Source organism: Phyllobates terribilis, unplaced genomic scaffold (genome assembly GCF_046119375.1).
Source record: "Phyllobates terribilis strain yellow unplaced genomic scaffold, ASM4611937v1 Scaffold_5__5_contigs__length_657084704, whole genome shotgun sequence".
Lineage (NCBI taxonomy): Eukaryota > Metazoa > Chordata > Amphibia > Anura > Dendrobatidae > Phyllobates > Phyllobates terribilis.
This window is the reverse complement of record NW_027362765.1, coordinates 395,985,247-396,007,154: the sequence shown is the minus strand read 5'-3', so window position 1 is coordinate 396,007,154 and position 21,908 is coordinate 395,985,247. Positions and strand designations below refer to the sequence as shown.

The 21,908-nt window shown below is 41.7% G+C and overlaps 1 protein-coding gene across 1 annotated transcript in view; it reads right to left on the bottom strand.

Annotated features, from left to right (window-relative positions):
• Nucleotides 1-20,939, bottom strand: part of ABCC2 (ATP binding cassette subfamily C member 2) — an 84,685-nt gene extending 63,746 nt beyond the window's left edge. Inside the window, exons 1-8 of the mRNA XM_073685027.1 lie at nucleotides 20,699-20,939; nucleotides 12,092-12,265; nucleotides 10,850-10,990; nucleotides 10,499-10,633; nucleotides 10,035-10,145; nucleotides 8,348-8,403; nucleotides 7,786-8,014; nucleotides 919-1,088 (exon numbers count right to left, since the gene is read on the bottom strand). Of these exons, the coding sequence (XP_073541128.1) occupies nucleotides 919-1,088; nucleotides 7,786-8,014; nucleotides 8,348-8,403; nucleotides 10,035-10,145; nucleotides 10,499-10,633; nucleotides 10,850-10,990; nucleotides 12,092-12,265; nucleotides 20,699-20,740 (1,058 nt within the window). The 5' untranslated portion in view covers nucleotides 20,741-20,939. The remainder of the gene's footprint in view (nucleotides 1-918; nucleotides 1,089-7,785; nucleotides 8,015-8,347; nucleotides 8,404-10,034; nucleotides 10,146-10,498; nucleotides 10,634-10,849; nucleotides 10,991-12,091; nucleotides 12,266-20,698) is intronic.
• Nucleotides 20,940-21,908: the final 969 nt, after the last annotated feature.

Sequence of the window (21,908 nt, the reverse complement as noted above, 5' to 3'; positions counted from 1 at the left end):
TGCTCCCCCCAGTCCATGTATATATGCTCCCCCCCAGTCCATGTATATATGCTCCCTCCCCCATTCCATGTATATATGCTCCCCTCCCCAGTCCATGTATATATGCTCCCCCCCTTAGTCCATGTATATATGCTCCCTCCCCCATTCCATGTATATATGCTCCCCTCCCCAGTCCATGTATATATGCTCCCCCCCTTAGTCCATGTATATATGCTCCCCCCTGCCTGCTAGCGCCGCTGTTCATTGCATATTAAAAAAAAATAAAACAAATAATAAACATTCCTACTCAACCTCCTTCCTCTCCCGCGCAGCGGGACGTCACTGCCATGCGCCCAGTCGCTTGTACGCTGACGTTAGCTGCTAGCTGCTGGCCTCTGATTGGCCAGCAGCGTTTATTGCAGCGCACGGGCCGGGCAAGTTCGTGCGCTGCAATACACGCACATCTAGCTGAAGTAGCGGGGCTGGCGTCGGCACTCGGCGGGCTCAGAGTTCTCACCCGCCGGGCCCGATCCAGTAGCGCTAGTGCTGAGGCGATGGCGCGCGTGCCCACTGGGAGGGCTCTACGCGCCCCCTCTGGCACGCGTGCCATAGGTTCGCCAGCACTGCTCTATAACATGCAGCTGACAGATAGTTCCGGATTTCGAACCTCACAGGTGCCCTTTAAAGGGGTTGTCCAAGGTTAGAGTAAAAGAGTCTGCTAATTTTAAAGGAACAGCACCACCCTTACCCATGGGTTGACTCTGGTATTGCAGTTTAGCCTGATTTCTCTGAATGTAGTACCACACACAGTCAATGAATAAAAGTAATGCTGTTCCTGGGGAAAAAATTAGACCCTTTTTTTCGTCACAGCCCCTTTAAATATTTCTGTGGAAGTCTACCAGGATGTCAGTAATGATGGAATAGGGAAACAATTCTTACTTTAAGATTTGAGGGCTGACGAACACCAAGAGGTCATGAACGAGTTTGAAGAAAGCTGACTTTAGGAGGATATTGGAAAACGTTTTAATCAGGGTCTTAAATAGCCAGGACTTGGGGTAATCCTTAGACGTCCCAGATATGGACTCTTTCTTTTTTTTCTTCTTTTCTTCCTAGAAAGGAACAAGAAGTAAAATTAAGATAATGAAGCAGGAAAATAAAATTTAGGGGATATTAGAAACGATATGTCTCTTTTACCCCCAAAATAGCGCCACCCATGTCCAGAGGTTGTGTTTGGTATTGCAGTTGAACCTCATTTTTTTCAATGGAACTATGCAGCAATAACGTTTATAATAAAAGGGATAACTATATAAATTAATATGGGTGTTAAGGGCCCATTTCATTATTAAATTTGAGCCTTTTTAAGATTTTGGTGTTTTTCACACGTTTTTCATTTGCATGTTTTTCTTCTTTTAAATTTCGCCTTTTTGAAAATCAATTTTATGTGTTCGTCTGTTGTGGTCAAGATTTGAGGTTTCCAGATGTCTTTGGATGAATCATTAGTTACGAATTTTTAAAAAGTAGCAAAAATGGTGTACATATGTCCTCCATCCCTCCATGGAGTGATTTTATATACGTTTAATTATTTTTATTTTTATTTATTTTGCTCAAATTTTGGGACATTTTAGCTGAACATGTGACTTTTTGTACTATAAAAAAGGCACAAAAAAAGGTTAAAAAAATATAATTTTTTATTTGCACAAAATTCATCTCTTCTTGAAAAATATGCTGCAAATACAGTACAGACCAAAAGTTTGGACACACCTTCTCATTTAAAGATTTTTCTGTATTTTCATGACTATGAAAATTGTACATTCACACTGAAGGCATCAAAACTATGAATTAACACATGTGGAATTATATACTTAACAAAAAATTGTGAAACAACTGAAAATATGTCTTATATTCCAGGTTCTTCAAAGTAGCCACCTTTTGCTTTGATGACTGCTTTGCACACTCTTGGCATTCTCTTGTTGAGCTTCAAGAGGTAGTCACCGGAAATGGTTTTCACTTCACAGGTGTGCCCTGTCAGGTTTAATAAGTGGGATTTCTTGCCTTATAAATGGGGTTGGGACCATCAGTTGTGTTGTGCAGAAGACTGGTGGATACACAGCTGATAGTCCTACTGAACAGACTGTTAGAATTTGTATTATGGCAAGAAAAAAGCAGCTAAGTAAAGAAAAACGAGTGCCCATCATTACTTTAAGAACTGAAGGTCAGTCAGTCCGAAAAATTGGGAAAACTTTGAAAGTGTCCACAAGTGCAGTTGCAAAAACCATCAAGTGCTACAAAGAAACTGGCTCACATGAGGACCGCCCCAGGAAAGGAAGACCAAGAGTCACCTCTGCTTCTGAGGATAAGTTTATCAGAGTCACCAGCCTCAGAAATCGCAGGTTAACAGCAGCTCAGATTAGAGACCAGGTCAATGCCACACAGAGTTCTAGCAGCAGACACATCTCTACAACAACTGTTAAGAGGAGACTTTGTGCAGCAGGCCTTCATGGTAAAATAGCTGCTAGGAAACCACTGCTAAGGACAGGAACAAGCAGAAGAGACTTGTTTGGGCTAAAGAACACAAGGAATGGACATTAGACCAGTGGGAATCTGTGCTTTGGTCTGATGAGTCCAAATTTGAGATCTTTGGTTCCAACCACCGTGTCTTTGTGCGACGCAGAAAAGGTGAACGGATGGACTCTACATGCCTGGTTCCCACCGTGAAGCATGGAGGAGGAGGTGTGATGGTGTGGGGGTGCTTTGCTGGTGACACTGTTGGAGATGTATTCAAAATTGAAGGCATACTGAACCAGCATGGCTACCACAGCATCTTGCAGCGGCATGCTATTCCATCCGGTTTGCGTTTAGTTGGACCATCATTTATTTTTCAACAGGACAATGACCCCAAACACACCTCCAGGCTGTGTAAGGGCTATTTGACCAAGAAGGAGAGTGATGGGGTGCTACGCCAGATGACCTGGCCTCCACAGTCACTAGACCTGAACCCAATCGAGATGGTTTGGGGTGAGCTGGACCCCAGAGTGAAGGCAAAAGGGCCAACAAGTGCTAAGCATCTCTGGGAACTCCTTCAAGATTGTTGGAAGACCATTTCCGGTGACTACCTCTTGAAGCTCATCAAGAGAATGCCAAGAGTGTGCAAAGCAGTCATCAAAGCAAAAGGTGGCTACTGTGAAGAACCTAGAATATAAGACATATTTTCAGTTGTTTCACACTTTTTTGTTAAGTATATAATTCCACATGTGTTAATTCATAGTTTTGATGCCTTCAGTGTGAATGTACAATTTTCATAGTCATGAAAATGCAGAAAAATCTTTAAATGAGAAGGTGTGTCCAAACTTTTGGTCTGTACTGTACGTAAACAAAAAAAAAAGAAAAGTGATGTGAAAAGAAAAAAACAAAACCTAAATGAATGAATCAGGCCCAAAATCTCCATAGACAAAAAGTATTGTAATCACATAAAAACACTATGCCTAAAAAAATAACTTTTATTGATCAATACTAAAAGCTCAAAAGACCAAAAAAGACACACAAAAAAATAGGGGGAAACGTTGTGGCGCCCCAGCTCCTCGGTGGCTTTCCCAGGGGTCCCTTAATAATCCTAATTATAGATGGAGTTGATAATACGAGGTCCCTCAATCTATACAGAGTCCAACCTCCACGCTAAGGGAAGTGCAGGTGTCAAAATGAAATCTCACACTGATAACATGTAGTCCATCAAAAATATACAAATGTGACCATGATATTAGATAAAGGGCCACACCTCCTTGGATAATATTTTGTTTTACGTTTGAGATCAAATGCATATATAAGGTGCAGTGTGCTCATATATACTTTACCCTAACATTGCTTTATATTACAGCACATATGTGCCTTTGATTTCATCATATGCCGCTCAATTGATATATATATATATATATACACTGCTCAAAAAAATAAAGGGAACACTAAAACAACACAATGTAACTCCAAGTCAATAACACTTCTGTGAAATCTACCTGTCCAGTTATGAAGCAACACTGATTGTGAATCAATTTCTCCTGATGTCGTGCAAATGGAACAGACAACTGGTAGAAATGATCGGCAATTGGCAAGATACCCCCTATAAAGGAGTGGTTCTGCAGGTGGTGACCACGGTTCATTTCTCTGTTCTCATCCTTTTTGGCTGCTGTTTTGGTCACTTTTTCATTTTGCCATTGCTCTCATCCCTAAAGGTACAGTAGCATGAGGCAGTGTCTACAGTACAATCCACAGAAGTTGCTCAGGTAGTGCAGTTCATCCAGGATGGCACATCAGTGCGAGCTGTGGCAAGATGGGTAGCTGTGTCTGTCAGCACAGTGTCCAGAGCATGGAGCAAATACCAGGAGATGTGGAGGGAGCCATAGGAGGGCAACAACCCAGCAGCAGGACCGTTATCTCCTCCTTTGTGCAAGGAGGAACAGGAGGAGCACTGCCAGAGCCCTGCAAAATGACCTCCAGCAGGCCACAAATGTGCATGTGTCTGCACAAATGGTTAGAAACCGACTTCATGAGGGTTGTATGAGGGCCCGATGTCCACAGATGGGGGTTGTGCTCACAGCCCAACACCGTGCAGGACGCTTGGCATTTGCCACAGAACACCAGGATTGGCAAAGTCGCCACTGGCGCCCTGTGCTCTTCATAGATGAAAGCAGGTTCATACTGAGCACATGTGACAGACGTGACAGAGTCTGGAGACGCCGGGGATAGCGATCTGCTGCCTGCAACATCCTTCAGCATGACTGGTTTGGCAGTGCGTCAGTAATGGTGTGGGGTGGCATTTCTTTGGAGGGCCGCACAGCCCTCCATGTGCTCGCCAGAGGTAGCCTGACTGCCATTAGGTACAGAGATGAGATCCTCAGACCCCTTGTGAGACCATATGCTGGTGCGGTTGGCCCTGGGTTCCTCCTAATGCAGGACAATGCCAGACCTCATGTGGCTGGAGTGTGTCAGCAGTTCCTGCAAGATGAAGGCATTGAAGCTATGGACTGGCCCACCCGTTCCCCAGACCTGAATCCGATTGAGCACATCTGGGACATCATGTCTCGCTCCATCCACACCACAGACTGTCCAGGAGTTGGCGGATGCTTTAGTCCAGGTCTGGGAGGAGATCCCACAGGAGACCATCCGCAACCTCATCAGGAGCATGCCCAGGCGTTGTAGGGAGGTCATACCGGCACGTGGAGGCCACACACAATATAGAGCCTCATTTTGACTTGTTGTAAGGACATTACATCAAAGTTGGATCAGCCTGTAGTGTGTTTTTCCACTTTAATTTTGGGGGTGACTCCAAATCCAGGCCTCCATTGGTTAATAAATTTGATTTCCATTGATAATTTTTATGTGATTTTGTTGTCAGCACATTCAACTTTGTACAGAACAAAGTATTCAATGAGAATATTTCATTTATTCAGATCTAGGATGTGTTATTTGAGTGTTCCCTTTTTTTTTTGAGCAGTGTATATAGAAGATACCATGGGCTCAGCCAAAGATATACGGAAATAATGACATAAACTATAGCCCAAGATAAACTTGTACATTAATCATGATTATAGTTAAAAAAAATCCAAAGGGTTTGTACTCATCCAAAGAGGTGGTAGCCTTGGTCACTGATATGCCCCTATTGCCTCAACGCGTTTCGACAACACTGGCTCATCAGGAGGTCGAATAGATCATAATGTCATTAATTTCGGATATGTGGATAACGCATGTATGTGTGTCAGACCCCTTTCCTTCTTTATAGGGCCAGCTCCCACAATCACTCCTCCTCCACGTCGGAATCACTTCCTGTCTCAAGAATAGTGAATGTGCAACATCCTCCTTGCGCTCCAGCGTCGAACACATCGCGTGCGCATGTCTAGATGTAAAGCTCAACACATCCGGTCTAAGATCACCAGACCACCGCGTTCCAGCGTGGAACGCTCATAAATGCGCATAACCAGATGTGACAATAACAACCGGTCCCGGGTAAATTAGATCCTCGCGTTCCAGCGTGGAACACTCATACCAGCGCATAAAAGGATATAGCAATCATCCACATCCGGCACGCCGCCCACACCCAGTCCCGCACGTCCGGGCATGACCCGACAACAATCCTCAAACCATGCGTTCCACGCACCGGACCAACACTCTCCACTGGAACGCACCCACTCAACTGGATGCGATACATATCCAAAAATCAACCAAAAGATGGGGACTTGCCAACCTCATAGTAAAATCTTTCTGGGTCATGTAGCTTATTATTATTATTATTATTATTATGTATATCATTCTAAGGAGTGAAGGGAGACTATGTCAGAATATATAGAATTAGTTAGATACTTCAATACTGCACAACAATTTTGCAATATCCCCACATAGAGGGAAAAAATAGCTAAATGGCAGGTTTGGAATACAAACATGTCAGGTCCAAAAAAAGGCTAGACTATAGGAAACAGGCATACGAAATCTGTTCATTAAGTCTCCTTGGAGTCAAAGACCCCATTATAAAGATCCATTCGCAGTCCCTTATGGTCACCACCCCTCGGGCTTAATTTCACTACCTCAATAATACTTAAGGAGATCCTGTCAGTCTCCCCCTGATGGACCAATCTCATGTGTCTGGATAGAGGGGTATCTCGTTAATTTCTAACATCCCCCAAATGTTCACCTACTCTCTTTTTAAACTCCCTCTTCGTTTTTCCCACATGGGCAAGGGCATGTTGCCGAATACACCACCCCAGCAATTTTACAATTTGAAAAATTCCTTTGATAGAAGATCTTCCCAGTAGCCGAGCTTATGAAGGATTTATTAGGCCTCATCCATTTGCAAAAATTACAATCCCCACATTTAAAAAAAAACACATGGTTTCCTATTCAACCATATTTCCTCTTTTTTAGACCAGAAGATCTTTTATCGAACGTCCTTTCTTAAAAGTAATCGCCGGATGAGGCCCCAGCGTTTTTTAGTATATTTCTAACCTGTTGATGTCTATTATCAAAAGTGCCGATCATCCTCATATTTTTATTTTGGGAATCTCTCTTAAGATTAGGTTTATTGAGCAAGGATTCTCTGTCCTAATTTTTTGCAAAATCAAATGCTGTAGTAAATACATGTTGGGGATACCCCTTTTTTCTGAACCTTCAATTCATCTTGGCTGCTTATCTCTCAAAAGTCTTAATGTTAGAGCAATTCCTCCGCAGTCGGAGGAATTGCCCTTTCGGGATTCCCTTTCTAAGGGGGGCCAGATGGTGGATCTCCCACTTTAAAAGGCTGATTGAACTCGTAGGTTTACGGTAGATACAGGTGTCCGAAGTACCATCTAAGTACTTTCTGATCATTACATCTAGGAATGGAAGTTCCCTGTCCTGAATCTCTGATGTCAATCTTAGGCCCACCTTGTTGATATTGAGTTCATCGACAAACATCATAAATTCCTCCCTCGTACCAGACCAAATAACAAAAACGTCGTCAATGAACCTATACCAAACCTCTATAAGGGATTGCCACCACTTGACTTTGTCACAAAATACCACTGTTTTCTCCCACCAGCCCAGGAACAAATATGCGTACGATGAGGCACAAGGCCTCCCCATCGCAGTGCCCCATAACTGGTGGTTTGACCTTTTAGTATTGATCAATAAAAGTTATTTTTAGGCATAGGGTCTTTAGATGATTACAGTCTGAATTTGGACCTTTATCACACTGTATCTTATTCCTAAACATAGACAAAAAGTACCCAGCACACACAAGAAAGAGAATATTAAGTTATTAAGTAAATGAAAAAAAGATGTATTTACCGTGACTAAAACGTCTTGACTCTGGGCATTGCTTAGCCCATTCATTTCAATGGCACCGTCCTTCTGTTTCCTCTTATTTCTGCGTTTCTCCAGCTCTTTCCTCGCTTTAGCTACTTCTGCCTTCATAGTTTTGTCGAATATTTCATAGGTGTATTGGGTCTGATCTTCTTTGCTCAGTTCCCAGAGATCTTCCATGACTAAGGGTCTCTTGTATCCTTTAAGCACGATTCTGCAAGAAACAAGGATTATAGGATCAGACTACAAAGGGTTTGTTTGTAGTCTGTTGCCATGGAGACATATAGCTCAGCATGAGAGTTGAATACACAAAACAGACTATTTAAAAAGTTGTTTATTTTTTTTTACATTTTAGTGCAATAAATAAAAACATCTTTGAATAGAATCTCTTCATGGGCTGTGCTAGGTTAAAAAAAAAAGTTGTATTCCCAGCAATAACGCTGTTTTGATCAGTTCTCTACGTTTAATATTACATTTTTTAAGAGCTCCAAATTAATGACCTGGGACCAGAAAAATTACACTCAAAATCAACCTATAGAAAACTTACCTGTCATACCAGCTGAATGTGATTCTGCTTAGGAAAGATGCCGTTAATTCAGGATTCTAAAAATAATATAAATTAATATATTTTATTTATAATAATGTATCATAAAGTTAGTACAAAAAAAAAAATAAACAATATTCATTTTTCGTCAAAAAATTCTACAAAAATATTAATTGGATTTTCCAGGAATCATTGTACTGCTTTATAAACTCCTCTAAAGTGACATTACATCCTGTGGTCATCTGACCGCAGTGATCAATGGCACGACATGTACTGGATGACACTGGCATACGACGGCTGAATGTGATGTCACTTCAGTGGAAGACACGTCATTGCGGAGTTTAGGGGAAAGAAAGACGGAGAAGAATTTTTAATAGATATATTGATTTAATTTAAAGCACATTTACATATTTAAAAAAAAATGGAAAATAATTTAATTAATACTAAAGGGTAATTCTCAATTCATGGGTAAAATCTGTTTTCAGTTAAGACAGATTTTTACATTACTGAGATAGGAGATGACAGTTGGTGCTGATAAAATTCTATGTACAGGGGAGGAGCTAGTGGCAAAGCTCCTCCCCCTCCATCAAATCTTATCTGTAGCAACAGCAATCTCCTATCTCAGTAATGTAAAAATCTGTCTTCACTAAATACACATTTTACCCGTGAATTGAGAATTTTGAGTCCAGGAGGAGAAAGAAGCAGATTTCCTTGATATGATACATTGCAAAGTTTTTTTTATATTTATGTGTACTATTGGCTTATTAAAAAATAAAATTATAATAAAACAACAGTTACACTATAAAGGTTATTCTAAGTGCGCCAAAGGTGGGGTAATAAAAGAAAAGATGGTCATAGCTTCTCTGTACTCATCTGATCTGTTGGCCTTGTCACAGGACCGCTGCAGCCGATCAGCAGTCGCTGATGGGCTGCAGCACTCACATTTCATCTGAACAAGAAACCTGTGCTGGTACTATATTTCCGCCATCACAATTTATTTGACTTTCAAAAATTTCAAGAACTAAGATTCCGATTCATTAACTTACTGAAGCGAGCTCTGGAGTAAGATGCGTCACATTTATTAAGAGGTTGGCATCTTTTTAATGAATTTGGCACATCTTTCAACTGTTGTGCCCCACTGTCAGATAGGTACACCAGGCAGGACATTTCTGTTGTAATTGATACAATTATTGTGGCGTAAGTTATGATGACTTTGTCGACCATGCTTTGCTTTGCCCCATCTTACTTTTCAAAAAGTCGTAATAATGCCAAAAATTGCAAAAAAAATGTAGGCAATCTTATGCCAGAATTCTAGTGAAAACACCTTGATGAATCGGCCCTTATTAACTTGCTGGATAATATTTCCCATCCAGGGGTGGACATAATATTGGTGCAACAACCGCACAGGGGCCCAAGAGGTCAGGAGGCCACTTACACCTCTAAAGTAGGTGGAATTGTGCATTAAGATGAGTTTTGGACTGCAAAGATGTTCTTGCACAGGGTCCCCCTTTTTATCTGTGTCTGTCCCCGATCCCTTTTAATATGGGTCATAGTCACCAGATGTTATAATTTTTTCATCTCAGTGGTTTAATTTTATGGCTTATTGGGTAAAATCAAAAATTTCTAAAAAAATATAATGCAATCCTGGTGCCATTCGCTGTCATCCTCACCAGCCAATCTCGGGTCTTACCTTCTTTGTAAGATCGTTGGTTTCTGAGATGGAAGAGATGATGAGAATAACAACCTGAAGACCGTATGAGATGAAAAACAAAGAAAAGCGCGGGATGTCCGGAATATCCTCCTGCGAATAAAAGGAACTTTATGGGTGATTTATTGGAGACGCACGTGTCAAGGTCATAGCCAAATCTCACAATGAAGCCTTTTTGAATTGAACATCCAAGTTTGGCATGAAAAATAGTCTTCTAGAGCGGTGAACTTTCCCCAAAAAAGTCCAATATACATACATACAATAGAGTGACATATCGCCACAGATCGGTGCGATCCTGGTCTGGATTTGGGGCGATTCTGTTCTGGATTTGGGGTGATGTTTTGGGGAAGTTTTATGCTTTATGTTAATACTATGAGCATTATATCAGTGTAAAGTGTTTTTTTTGGGCAATATTGAAGGGCAAGATAAGAATTTTGATAACTTACTTTCAGTGCAAACCGGACTAGAGACTGAAATGGAAAAACCCCACAAACAACGGAAAGAGTCCAGAAGATGAAGAGGGCACCAGTGTCTTTCCGGACACAGTACCTTCTGCCATGGTGGATTATTAATACCAAGATCTAAGTGGACAGAAAGATGTTTAATGAGAAGTCATGTTTTAATTGCATAAACTTATGGCAATATGGACAAGCAGTGCTGCAGTATAAAGCATGGAGGAGGACATACTTCAGCGAAGAGTTTTCAAAATATATATTTTTAAAACATTTACGGATGACAACTGTACAAGTATTTTTTTTTACTTGAAATCTAGAAGAGAACATCCATACAGTCCTTACCCACGTAACAGCATAGATTGAAGGATTAATATAGAGGACCATAGGGAGCATTTTGTTGGAGTTCGATTGTTCCTCCACATGTTCTGCTATTGTGATGCCGATTCCAGCAACCGATGTACAAAAAAGTAATAAAGTCAGAATCTGAAACAGAAGAGGAAACATTCACCAAATGACAATAAAAAGGACTAAACTGTAATGCCAAATACAACCCGCAGACAGGGGTGGCGCTGTTGCAGGATTAATCTCAGACAACTCCTTTGACTGCATTTCAGTTAGCGAAATGCAAAAAACTGAGAAACTTTTGAACAATAGATAAATTCTCTCCACATCATCCCATATTTCTCACCCTATATGTTCTTAGTCCTACATGTCTGTGGAAAAAGTAAAAAGTGCAGACACACATTTGTATTGATATATGGTATTTTCTCTAGTTTACAGCTTAGTCTCAAGCACTTTAGGCTGGAGTTGCAATACTAGTGATGGCCGGTATTGCAAAAAAGGGGCCGGGGGCATTCAACCATTCTTTGGTAAGGACAGGTTAGTTTTCTTTTAAAGTTTGGAAACTCCTTTAACTTAAAAAGTTTGAGTGCTTTCATTACTTCTAAAGGTGCTTTCATCATTTCTGAACAATTTTTTTTTTTACACAAGGGTAGATGGATAATTATTTTTTTGCAATAAATGAAATCATTTGAACGTTACATCTTATGGTCATTCTACAGGAAACAACATCACATTTGTCCATTAGCTGCGTCAGAACATTACAGTTCACCCCCATTTACTTGGAGATATGCTGCAACACCTATAAACAAATTTGATGTTTTTTTGGGGGGGTGGGGAACTATCTCAGGCCTCATTCAGACGTCCATTTTCACATACGTGTCTTTCACAGATAAAACGTGTTACCATTTTATAGTTCACATCTGTATGGCCGTTTTTTACTGTTTAATGGGATGACGAAGTTTAGAATTTTTTTTTTCATATTAGAAAAACGGATGCAACGCTGACGGTAAAAATGGACGTACAGACCAAAAATGGATGAAATTCGGATCCAGCTCCCTGATGAAAATCAATCCATTTTTTCACGTACAAGAAAAATATGGACGAATGAATTACAAATTTGGTGCTATTTTTTGTTCTAATTCTGAACAACCTTCTGATGTAATTACAGAACGGCCTCTTTAATGATTCGAATGTTACGCACGATCGTTCTCTATTCAGGATTTCAATGTGTTGGTGACTCACCTGCTTGGCTTTATATAGCTTAGTCATAGGGGATTTCACTTTGCCTGATCCACACAAGTTGAGGAGCTGCCAAGGAGCACACAGCCAAAAGAAGAGAAGAGGGATCCAAACCAGAACCGTTTCTTCGAAACATATTGGCAAATCTGGATCAGGTCTTTCCAACAAAGAAGAATTCTGTAAAGATAATATAATTAATCAAGGTTCCAGGGTCAAGAATGACAATAAATGTTAACTCTACCAAAATGTCCGGGAGCTTTCCAAAAAAAAGGAAAGACCACCAGGACTCCCACAAGAGTTGGATGCTAGCAAATCCTTCCGGACAGCAGCACTTATAAAAGAGTTATTGTGTGTATTCCCAAAATATTATCAGAGGCCTGGCATCCATCAGAAAATGAGGCATGATCCAAAAAAGCAGGGTGGCACACCACACTCATAAATCTCCTCTACAACCATCACCGAATGATGGGAAGTATGGCATACTTGCCTTCTACTTGCCTCTACTTCTACCTGCCTTCTACTTGTGAGTAGTGACAAAATCAACATGCTTAAAAGTAATACACCACACACACACAACTTTTTAATATATGCCCAACTCAGTAGCGTAGCTACCGGGGGGACAAAGGGGGCGGTCGCCCCGGGTCCCGCGCTCTGAGGGGGCCCACCCGGAGCTACACTATTGTAACTGTAGCGGTGTGAGCATCATGCCGCTACAGTTACACTCCAGGCAGAGCAGGGAGACTCGATGTCCCTGCACTGCCTAGCAGCCGCTAATGGGCAATTGAGAAGAAGGGGGGGCCCCCTGTGCCAGCATCGGGCCCCCCACCATTCACCGCAACCGCGAGCTCAGTGATGGGAGAGGGAGCGACGCTCCCTCTCCCATCAGTCCCCATAGCATCCTCTGTGTCTGGCATCACTGACATCATCACTTGGTGCCCGGCCCGCTGTGCTGAAGATGTGTGCGGGGGAACCAGGAGGAGAGAGAGGTGAGTATTGTGCTTATTTATTTTTTCTTATGGGGGGATTATGCTACAGACTGCCTATGGGGGTGGGGGATTATGCTACAGACTGCCTATGAGGGTGGGGGGATTATGCTACAGACTGCGTATGGGTGGTGGGGGGATTATGCTACAGACTGCCTATGGGGGTGGGGGCATTATGCTGCAGACTGCCTATGGGGGGGATTATCCTACCAACTCTGCCTATGGGGAGTGCATTATACCATATGGAAGTTATTTATACAGTGTGGGGATTACAGTTAGGATCATACAGTGTGGGAGATTATGTGGGGTCTTTGCACAGTGTAGGGGCCATCATACAGTGTGGGAGATAATGTGGGGTCTTTGCACAGTGTGGAGGCCATCATACAGTGTGGGAGATAATGTGGGGTCTTTGCACAGTGTGGGGGCCATCATACAGTGTGGGAGATAATGTGGGGTCTTTGCACAGTGTGGAGGCCATCATACAGTGTGGGAGATAATGTGGGGTCTTTGTATAGTGTGGGAGCCATCATACAGTGTGGGAGATAATGTGGGGTCTTTTCACAGTGTGGGGGGCATCATACAGTGTGGGAGATAATGTGGGGTCTTTATATAGTGTGGGGGCCATCATACAGTGTGGGAGTTAATGTGGGGTCTTTGCACAGTGTGGGGGCCATCATACAGTGTGGGAGATAATGTGGGGTCTTTGCACAGTGTGGAGGCCATCATACAGTGTGGGAGATAATGTGGGGTCTTTGCACAGTGTGGGGGCCATCATACAGTGTGGGAGATAATGTGGGGTCTTTGCACAGTGTGGGGGCCATCATACAGTGTGGAAGACATCAGCTTGGAGGCTACTAAGGGGTCAGTATACTGTGTGGGGGGTACTATACAGTGAGGGGGCATTATACTGTGTATAGGAGAGCATCATACTGTGTAGAGGGGAGCTGTACATGGGGGGAGACTCAGGACATTATTAAATGTTAAGTGGGCACTTATCGTTATAGGGAAACTCAGGTTATTGTGACTGTCAGAGGGGCACACAGAGGGCATTATTACTTTCTAGGGGGCAAAATGTGGTCACTGTTTTCTAGGGCACTTGCACAGTTAATTACTTTATTCTAGAGGTTTGTTTTACCATCTAGAAGGCACACAGAAGGTGCAGTAATAGGGACACTTCAGCAGCGGCTCAGCATTGGAGTATCAGCAGGATGAGGGGTTTGTGCAGGTTGGGGATAGATGGGGATGGGGCCTGAAATGTAAGGAGTCAAATGTGTCTTTGTTGTGATCTCTGCAGACCTGAGACTCTAAGTCCTGGATGGAGAAGTCGTCGTGTCGGTCTGGGCCAGATGGAAAAGACTGGCAAAGTGAACAATTTAATCAGAAAGAACATCAGCTATAAGTTACTATATATAACTGTGCTGTGATCTCTTATATGCTCTGCAGGACTGGTATCTAGCAATATGTCACCATATGGCGATAATAGCAGTGCTGGTCTTTGTATAGAGATTATTTTCAGTAACAACGCTGTCATCTGTGAGGTTCTCCTACATCCACTATCTGGGTGCGCCACTATTTTTGTAATCAGGGTTACCTGGTTAGGGGCCCACTCAGAAGTTTTGCCCCCCCCCGAACCAAAACCTTAGCTACGCCTCTGGCCCAACTTATTTACATGCAACATCCTCCAACATTAAGATCCCTTTACTACACCCCTAATATAAATACACACTACAAATCAAACCCCAAGATAAATTCAGACCCACATCAGGCCCCAAAATAAATTCAAAGGATAGGACTTTTTCATCACAAATAAACAACCTGGAGAGTGTTTCTGCATTAGATAACCCTGACAAAGGAACAAAATGAACTTATTTACTGAATCTGTCAACCACCACCCAAATAGCAGTTTTTCCATAAGACAGAGGTAAATCCGTGCTGAAACACATGGACAGATGAGTGCACGGTCTTTCAAGGAATTGGAAACCAATTCCCCGGCTAGCTGCTTATGACTGGCTTTAGTGCATGCACAAACTTCACAAGCGGATACAAAATCTTTAATATCATTACTCATAGATGGCCACCAAAAGAGCCTAGTAATAGCTTTCTGTGTAGCTGTGACCCCAGGATGACCACTCAAGACGGAATCATGAAACTCCTGTAAACGCGCAATCTTAAGTTCTCAGATACAAATAATTTGGAACCCGGAGTTTTACGGATCTCAGCTTCCAACTCTGAGGATACCAAAGAAACCACAATGTCCTCAGGGAGAATGGAGGATGGAGGTTCTGGAGAAGAATCTGAATCAAGACAGTGTGACAATGCATCAGCCTTCACATACTTGGACTTCGGCCTTAATGCGATGGAGAAATTGAATCTAGAGAAAAATAAGGACCCCCTGGCCTGTGTAGGCGTTAGCCATTTAGCTGATTCAATGTAAGCTTAATTCTTATGGTCTGTAACTACAGTAATTTGATGAACCGCCCCCTCCAAAAAAATCCTCCATTCCTCAAAGGCTAATTTATCAGCAAGTAACTCACAATTCCCAACATCATAATATCTTTCAGCAGATTAATTTTTTGTTCGAAAAAAATGCACAGTGCCGCAAATTAGTCAGAGATTTGGGTTCCTGAGATAAAATGGCCTCTAGTCCGACCTCCAAAGCATCCACCTCCATAATGAATGGTTTTTGAAGATTGGGTTGGATTATAACAGCAGCAGACATAAAATACTTTTTCAATTTTTGAAAAGCCCCAGTAGCTTCTGGTGACCAAACCTTGAGGTCCATCCCCTTACGTACTGTATGAGGTCAGTAAGAGGTTTAATAATCTGAGAAAACCCTTGAGAATTTCCTATAATAAGTGGCGAATCCTAGAAAATATTGCAACACTTTCAGGTCACTAGATTGAACCCAATCTATTATGGCTTCACCTTCACAGGATCCATTTTAAACCCATTAGCCGATAAAATGTATCCCAAAAAGGAAACCTACTGAACAGAAAAAATACATTTCTCAATTTTCTCAATGACAATTTTTCAATTTTCGCAAACAAAGAATTTTCCCTCAATCTTTGTAATACTACGCGGACATGTTCATGATGAGAATCCAAATCAGGCGAACAAAATAAAATATCACCAAGGTACACAACAACACATCTCCCATTGCAATTAGAAAAAAATATCATTAATAAAGTTTTGAAACATTGCTGGCGCGTTGGATATATAGTGTGACAAGATTTTTGAATAGACCCTCCGACGTTAAAAACGCCGTTCTGGATGCGTATTGTAGTGTAAGCCCCTCTAAGGTAAAGTTTAGAAAACCACTTAGCTCCCATAAGGGGATGAGTGGAAGTGGGTAAGTATTCGTATTCTTAACCATGATTTTTTGTTCAGTTTTCAGAAATCGAGGCAAGGACAGAGAAAAATCCAGCAGCCCCAGGGTAGGAGGAAGGATGGATATGACCCTTCCGTAAACTTTCCTTCACATAACTTTTCATGGCGGTACGTTCACACCCAGATAAATTGTAAAGGCGAGCAGCACCAGGGACAAGATCAATATGGGGAAGTAATGTCTCAGCCTCTTTTTCCAAAAACCCACCTCCGAAGTCTTTCAGGTACCCCGGCAGACCCTCCAGACTTGCGGAGCATACTTGTACAGAACTTAGACATTTCTTATGACATTTGGGGCCCCACTTAACAATTTTCTTCTGGCACAAATCAATAACAGGACTATGTATGAGCCATCATGGAAGCCCCAGTACCACCCCAGCAGGTAACTTAACCAAGACAAAAAAGGAAATGGATTCAGAGGGAAGTTCTCCCTCTTGAAGCGTGACTTCCACCGTTACAAATTTGGCATAATTCTTAAGGAGCTGTGTTTTGTCAATAGCAAAAAAATGTTCATTTTTTTTCCACACTAACTGTCCCTAATTCTAATTTCAGAATCAATAAAGTTAACTGAAAACCAGCAGTCGATGAACGCCAATGCTGGCAATACCTTGTTACATAGTTACATACATAGTTACATAGGTTGAATAAAGACCTAGGTCGATCAAGTTCAACCTTCCTCCACCAATTGTACATTTTGTCACTAATTTAACTGTAACCCACAATGTTATGTGTTCTTGAAAGACAAAACCGTTTTAAGCAGTACATTATCTGAGGAGAAAAAGGGTAACTGGAAGTCTGGGTGACCTCCTCAACTATCACCTAGACTGTGACGCTTTCCTGATGGCTTTCTTGAAGACGAGATGAACAGTCCTTCAACAAATGGACCGCGAGGCCACAGTAGAAACAGAGTCCAAGATCATGTCTACATTTTTTCTCCACGGCATGAAAACTGGCAGCTCTAACCTCCATAGGCTTTACCACGGGTAAACGGGCATGCTCCGGAGAGGAAAACAAGGCATCTGGCTGCCCACCATGCCTCTCACAAATTCTGCGGTCGATCCATACAGCCTGGGTTATGGCCTCCGCCAAAGAACAAGGAGGATCATGCAGAGCCGGAGCATCCTTCAGGGATTCAGATGGACCTTATGAAATTGTCACTTGAGAGCCGCATCATTCCTCTGAACCTCAGTGGACCACTGTCGGAATTTAGTACAGTGGTCCTCAGCGGTGCGGCTCCCCTGTGTCAGGTTCATGATCCTAGCCTCGGCAACCTGGATTCTGTTGGGTTCATCATAGATAACACCTAAGGCATCAAAGAAAGCATCAACCGAAGACCGTTATGGGGCTTGTGGTGACAAATAAAAAGAGAAAAAAACAGACCATGAATAAACCAGCAGGGCCTCAATATCAAGTAAACCAAGCGGAAAATAGACCACTAACAAATACATTTTTATCTAATATTTTTAAAAGAGAAACACTCATAAACAATCTTTCTAAAAATAGGGGTGTTAACCAATTTAGGTCAATCAGGGTTACTCAAGAATGAACAATTAAATACACATATAATGGTGGGGACTAACAATTCCCTAATGATCCCTATCAGCCTCCGTACCTGACAGCGGAGGTTGACACCCTAATAGTCACGAATTGGCGCCCCCCCAAAGGATGAGGGAGAAGTCCATACCAACCATCACAGCTGAAAAGTATCACACAATCTTCCTGATTGTAGGATAAGAAATGTTTTTTTTATTACTAATGAAGGGAGTGTGTACATACGTACCTGTGGCCTAGTGTTTGGTACACTGTGGGTTATTTCATCTGACTATATGATTGATTTTGAAGTTATCTATGCTATACCTTGATTTTCCATCTGTTTGGTTCATATTCCTCTGTATTAATTAATACCCTGATTTTCTATAAGCTGGACTTCTATTTCTCTGTATTGATTAACGATGGGCTTTTTTTATTATCCTTTATGCATCGGTATAGCCTTGATTAAAGGCACTTTTTGGACAGTAATACGTTAAATTGTGGATAAACTATTGCCAAAACAATTGCTATTTAATAGACTATGGTATAGGGATTTTTTTGTCCCTGATAAAGGGTGCTTTGGGTCAGAGGGACCCTATTTTTTTATCAAGTGTAGCCCGTGATTTAAGCACCCTATATATTACTTTATAAAAAAATTCCAAATACTTCTTTTAGGTAATTTTTCTAATATAGGTCTTGTTTATATACACACAACCTTTTGTTTTTCTGTTTGTGTTGTCACCTTTTTGTATTATAGGGGTTAATAGGGCTTTCAAGGCTACCGACATGGAGCGGGGGCGCCAATTTGCGACTATTAGGGTGTCAACCTCCGCTGTCAGGTAGGGAGACTGATAGGGTTCTTTAGGGAATTGTTAGTCCCCACCATTTTATTTGTATTTAATTGTTCATTGTTGAGTAACCCTGATTGACCTAAATTGGTTAATACACCTATTTTTAGAAAGATTGTTTATAAGTGTTTCTCTTTTAAAAATATTAGATTAAAAGTTATTTTTTAGGGGTCTGTTTTTCTTCTTGGACAAATAAAATGCCCAAGTCTGAGGGCCTCCTCGCAATAGGGACATAACTATTCCCACCCACTGGCAGTCATCCCCTGAAGACCGGTGTCGTAGAGTAAAAAATAGCCTACAGCTCTCCCTGAACACCCTAAACTAGTAATTTTCCCCAAAAAATGTATCAGGAAGGGCCACTACTGGTTCAGGGAAAGACCAAATGAACGTCACAAGGTGCAGACATCACAGTCTCTGCTGGCAGCGAAGAGCTATGGGGAGTTTTCATAAACCTAGCCACCGGCCCTGCAACTGGGACTGTGAAGATTCAAGGTTCTGCTGCTTTTCTGCCAGATCTTGAGTCACTTGGATCAGATGCATCACATGATCACCAAGCACGTGAATGGGATCCATGCTGGCGAAAAGTAGTAATGGTCAGTAATGTGAGGCTGAGTCACTACTCACGGACAAGCCATGAGACAGGGTATTCAGGAAGTCCAAGGTCAAATACCAAAAGGGCTCGTGGTACAGAGGGGCAAGACAAAGGCAAGGTCATATCACAGTCCGGGGTCAAATGTCAGAAGGGTACGTCAAGATAAAGGGATAAAAGAAACGGATAGTCAGAGTCTAAGCTAAGAGGGTCAGGTATCGAAGGTCAGAGAGCATCAAGAGCACTAGGGATATTACACCCGAATTGTCAAGATAAAACCAAGGTCCGGCAACAAGATCAGAAAATCAGACACAGAGCACTGAGTACACATCCGAAACCACACTGAGCAAAGCTACAACTGACAATGGTCTGCTCATAGCTAGCCAGTAAATAGCTAGCAAATTATCTCTAATGAGAGACACCTGGAGGAAAGCCTGTAGGCCCGGCCAGATTGAGCAGCAGGCCAGTCAATCAAAATACTGACAGCCCAGCACATCTCAGCATCAGATTGGACGACTGAACTGTCTCTCACCATACTGACAGTCCAGCACACTCCAGATCCTATATGTCACTCACAGCGTCCCTGGGACACAGTGAATGATGAAACCGTGACAACTGTTGTCTATACATCTGGTCTTGGCCCCCGAGAAGCACCAAGGCTTGTGCGCGACTCCTCCAACTGCACCCTTTCTAGCTCTGCTACTGTCCTGTGTATGTCATCATTTAAAAATATTTCCATTTCATAACATGCTGGGCTATGCCACCACTTTCTGAATACTAAGTGACCAAATGATGTGGTCACAGTTCTGATATAGTAAAACAATCCCAGCAAAGTTTTTCCCTACATATCTGGCACTCCATTGGCTGTACAAGGGGCTGAAACATGGCCCCAATCACAATGTCCTCAAAGTTTCTATACTATATCTGGGATTCTTCCCACTCTCTATAAGCAAACTAATAACCGATCGGTTTCCCATAAATGTACCCCTCCGCTGAGGGTTAGAGTCAGGTAGACTGATTTTGAGATCCACTTTGACAGGGACTGATTAAAGAATCCATTGCAAAACACGTTGGCACAATGTAAATACTAGAAAATGAATACAAGTGTCCAACATTTCCTTCAGACTGGAATCATTTTCTTTTTAATATACTGTCGGTATTTGGGGTAAAATGGCGCAATTCTTCCTATAGGCAAGAATTTTTCAGACAATGTATCTATCACAAGGAAATCTGCATTTCTTGGCCCAATTTAAGCACAAATAAGAAGTAAACTTACCCAGAACACAGAGCCGCAGTAGTCATCCAGAGCCTTGGACATGTTTCGAGGAGGAGAGAGCCGCCCTTGCTGCCGGTAGGGTCTACGTATACTGAGCCTATAGATTATTATATGTCTATATATTCCTCATGGTGAATACCAGAGAACTGTTATCACCCCGTGATTCAGCAGGTTAAAAGTCCCCCGCACCCACGGCAGGCTCTGAACTACTGAAGGGACATCTCAGTTCTTGCAGAGACCTATTGGACTATAGTTGGGTTAAATGTTAACCATTTTCATAACTGCAGAGTTTGTCCCAAAGAGTCTTACGAGGCGGCTCCTAGTGATAAGTGCCCAGAATACAAAGAGCACATAAGTCAGGCGTTATTTTCTGGAATCGACATTTTTTTATTATTATTATGGACCCTCTCAGCTCCAACTTCTAGCCAGCCATTCTGAATAATGTAAAGTCCAAGATGAGGGTCCTCCAGCAATGTCATCCTGGGGTATACCAGTCTCACCAGAGCAAAATGACCCACAGGAGGGCTTCTCTTTTAATTCCATGGTCCATATTGTGACATTACGCTCGTGCTTCGGACCTTAACATTTTTCGTTTGTTCATGATGTTTTTTCATTTCAAGAGTCATAACTTTTTATTGTTATTTCTCCTTCGATGTAGCCATTTTAGGGTGTTTTTCCCCAGGACAAACACAATTCTGGGGTATATTCAATTTATTGATTTGATTAACTATTATTAACTTTTTTTTTTTCGAAGGAGGGAAAATGCAACAACAACACAAAAAAAAAATTCTATTTTTTTTCTCCGCTCTCTATCATGTAGTAAAACAAGTTAACTTTTTTCCTCGGGTTCGTTGGAACACAATTAGAGTTTTTTAACATTGTAATATTTTTCCCACAATAAAAATGTTTTTTTTTTTTTAGGAAAATAAATAATCCCCCCCAATAGTCCCACATCCCAAAATCCAACCTTTTTGTGTCCGTTCAAAATTCCAGGATGAGGGATTTTTTTTTTTTTTGCGAAACAGAGTTGAAGTTTGTATCTATATTATTTTGGGGCACATGTTATTTATTGTTCAATTTTTATCTTTTTTTTTGGGGGGGGGGAGTGAATGCAAAAACAAACAACCAATTTAAGCTTGTTAATTAATTTATTTTTTCACTGCTTATTTTGTGATGAACATAACTACGTAACTTTAGTTAGCCTGGACCC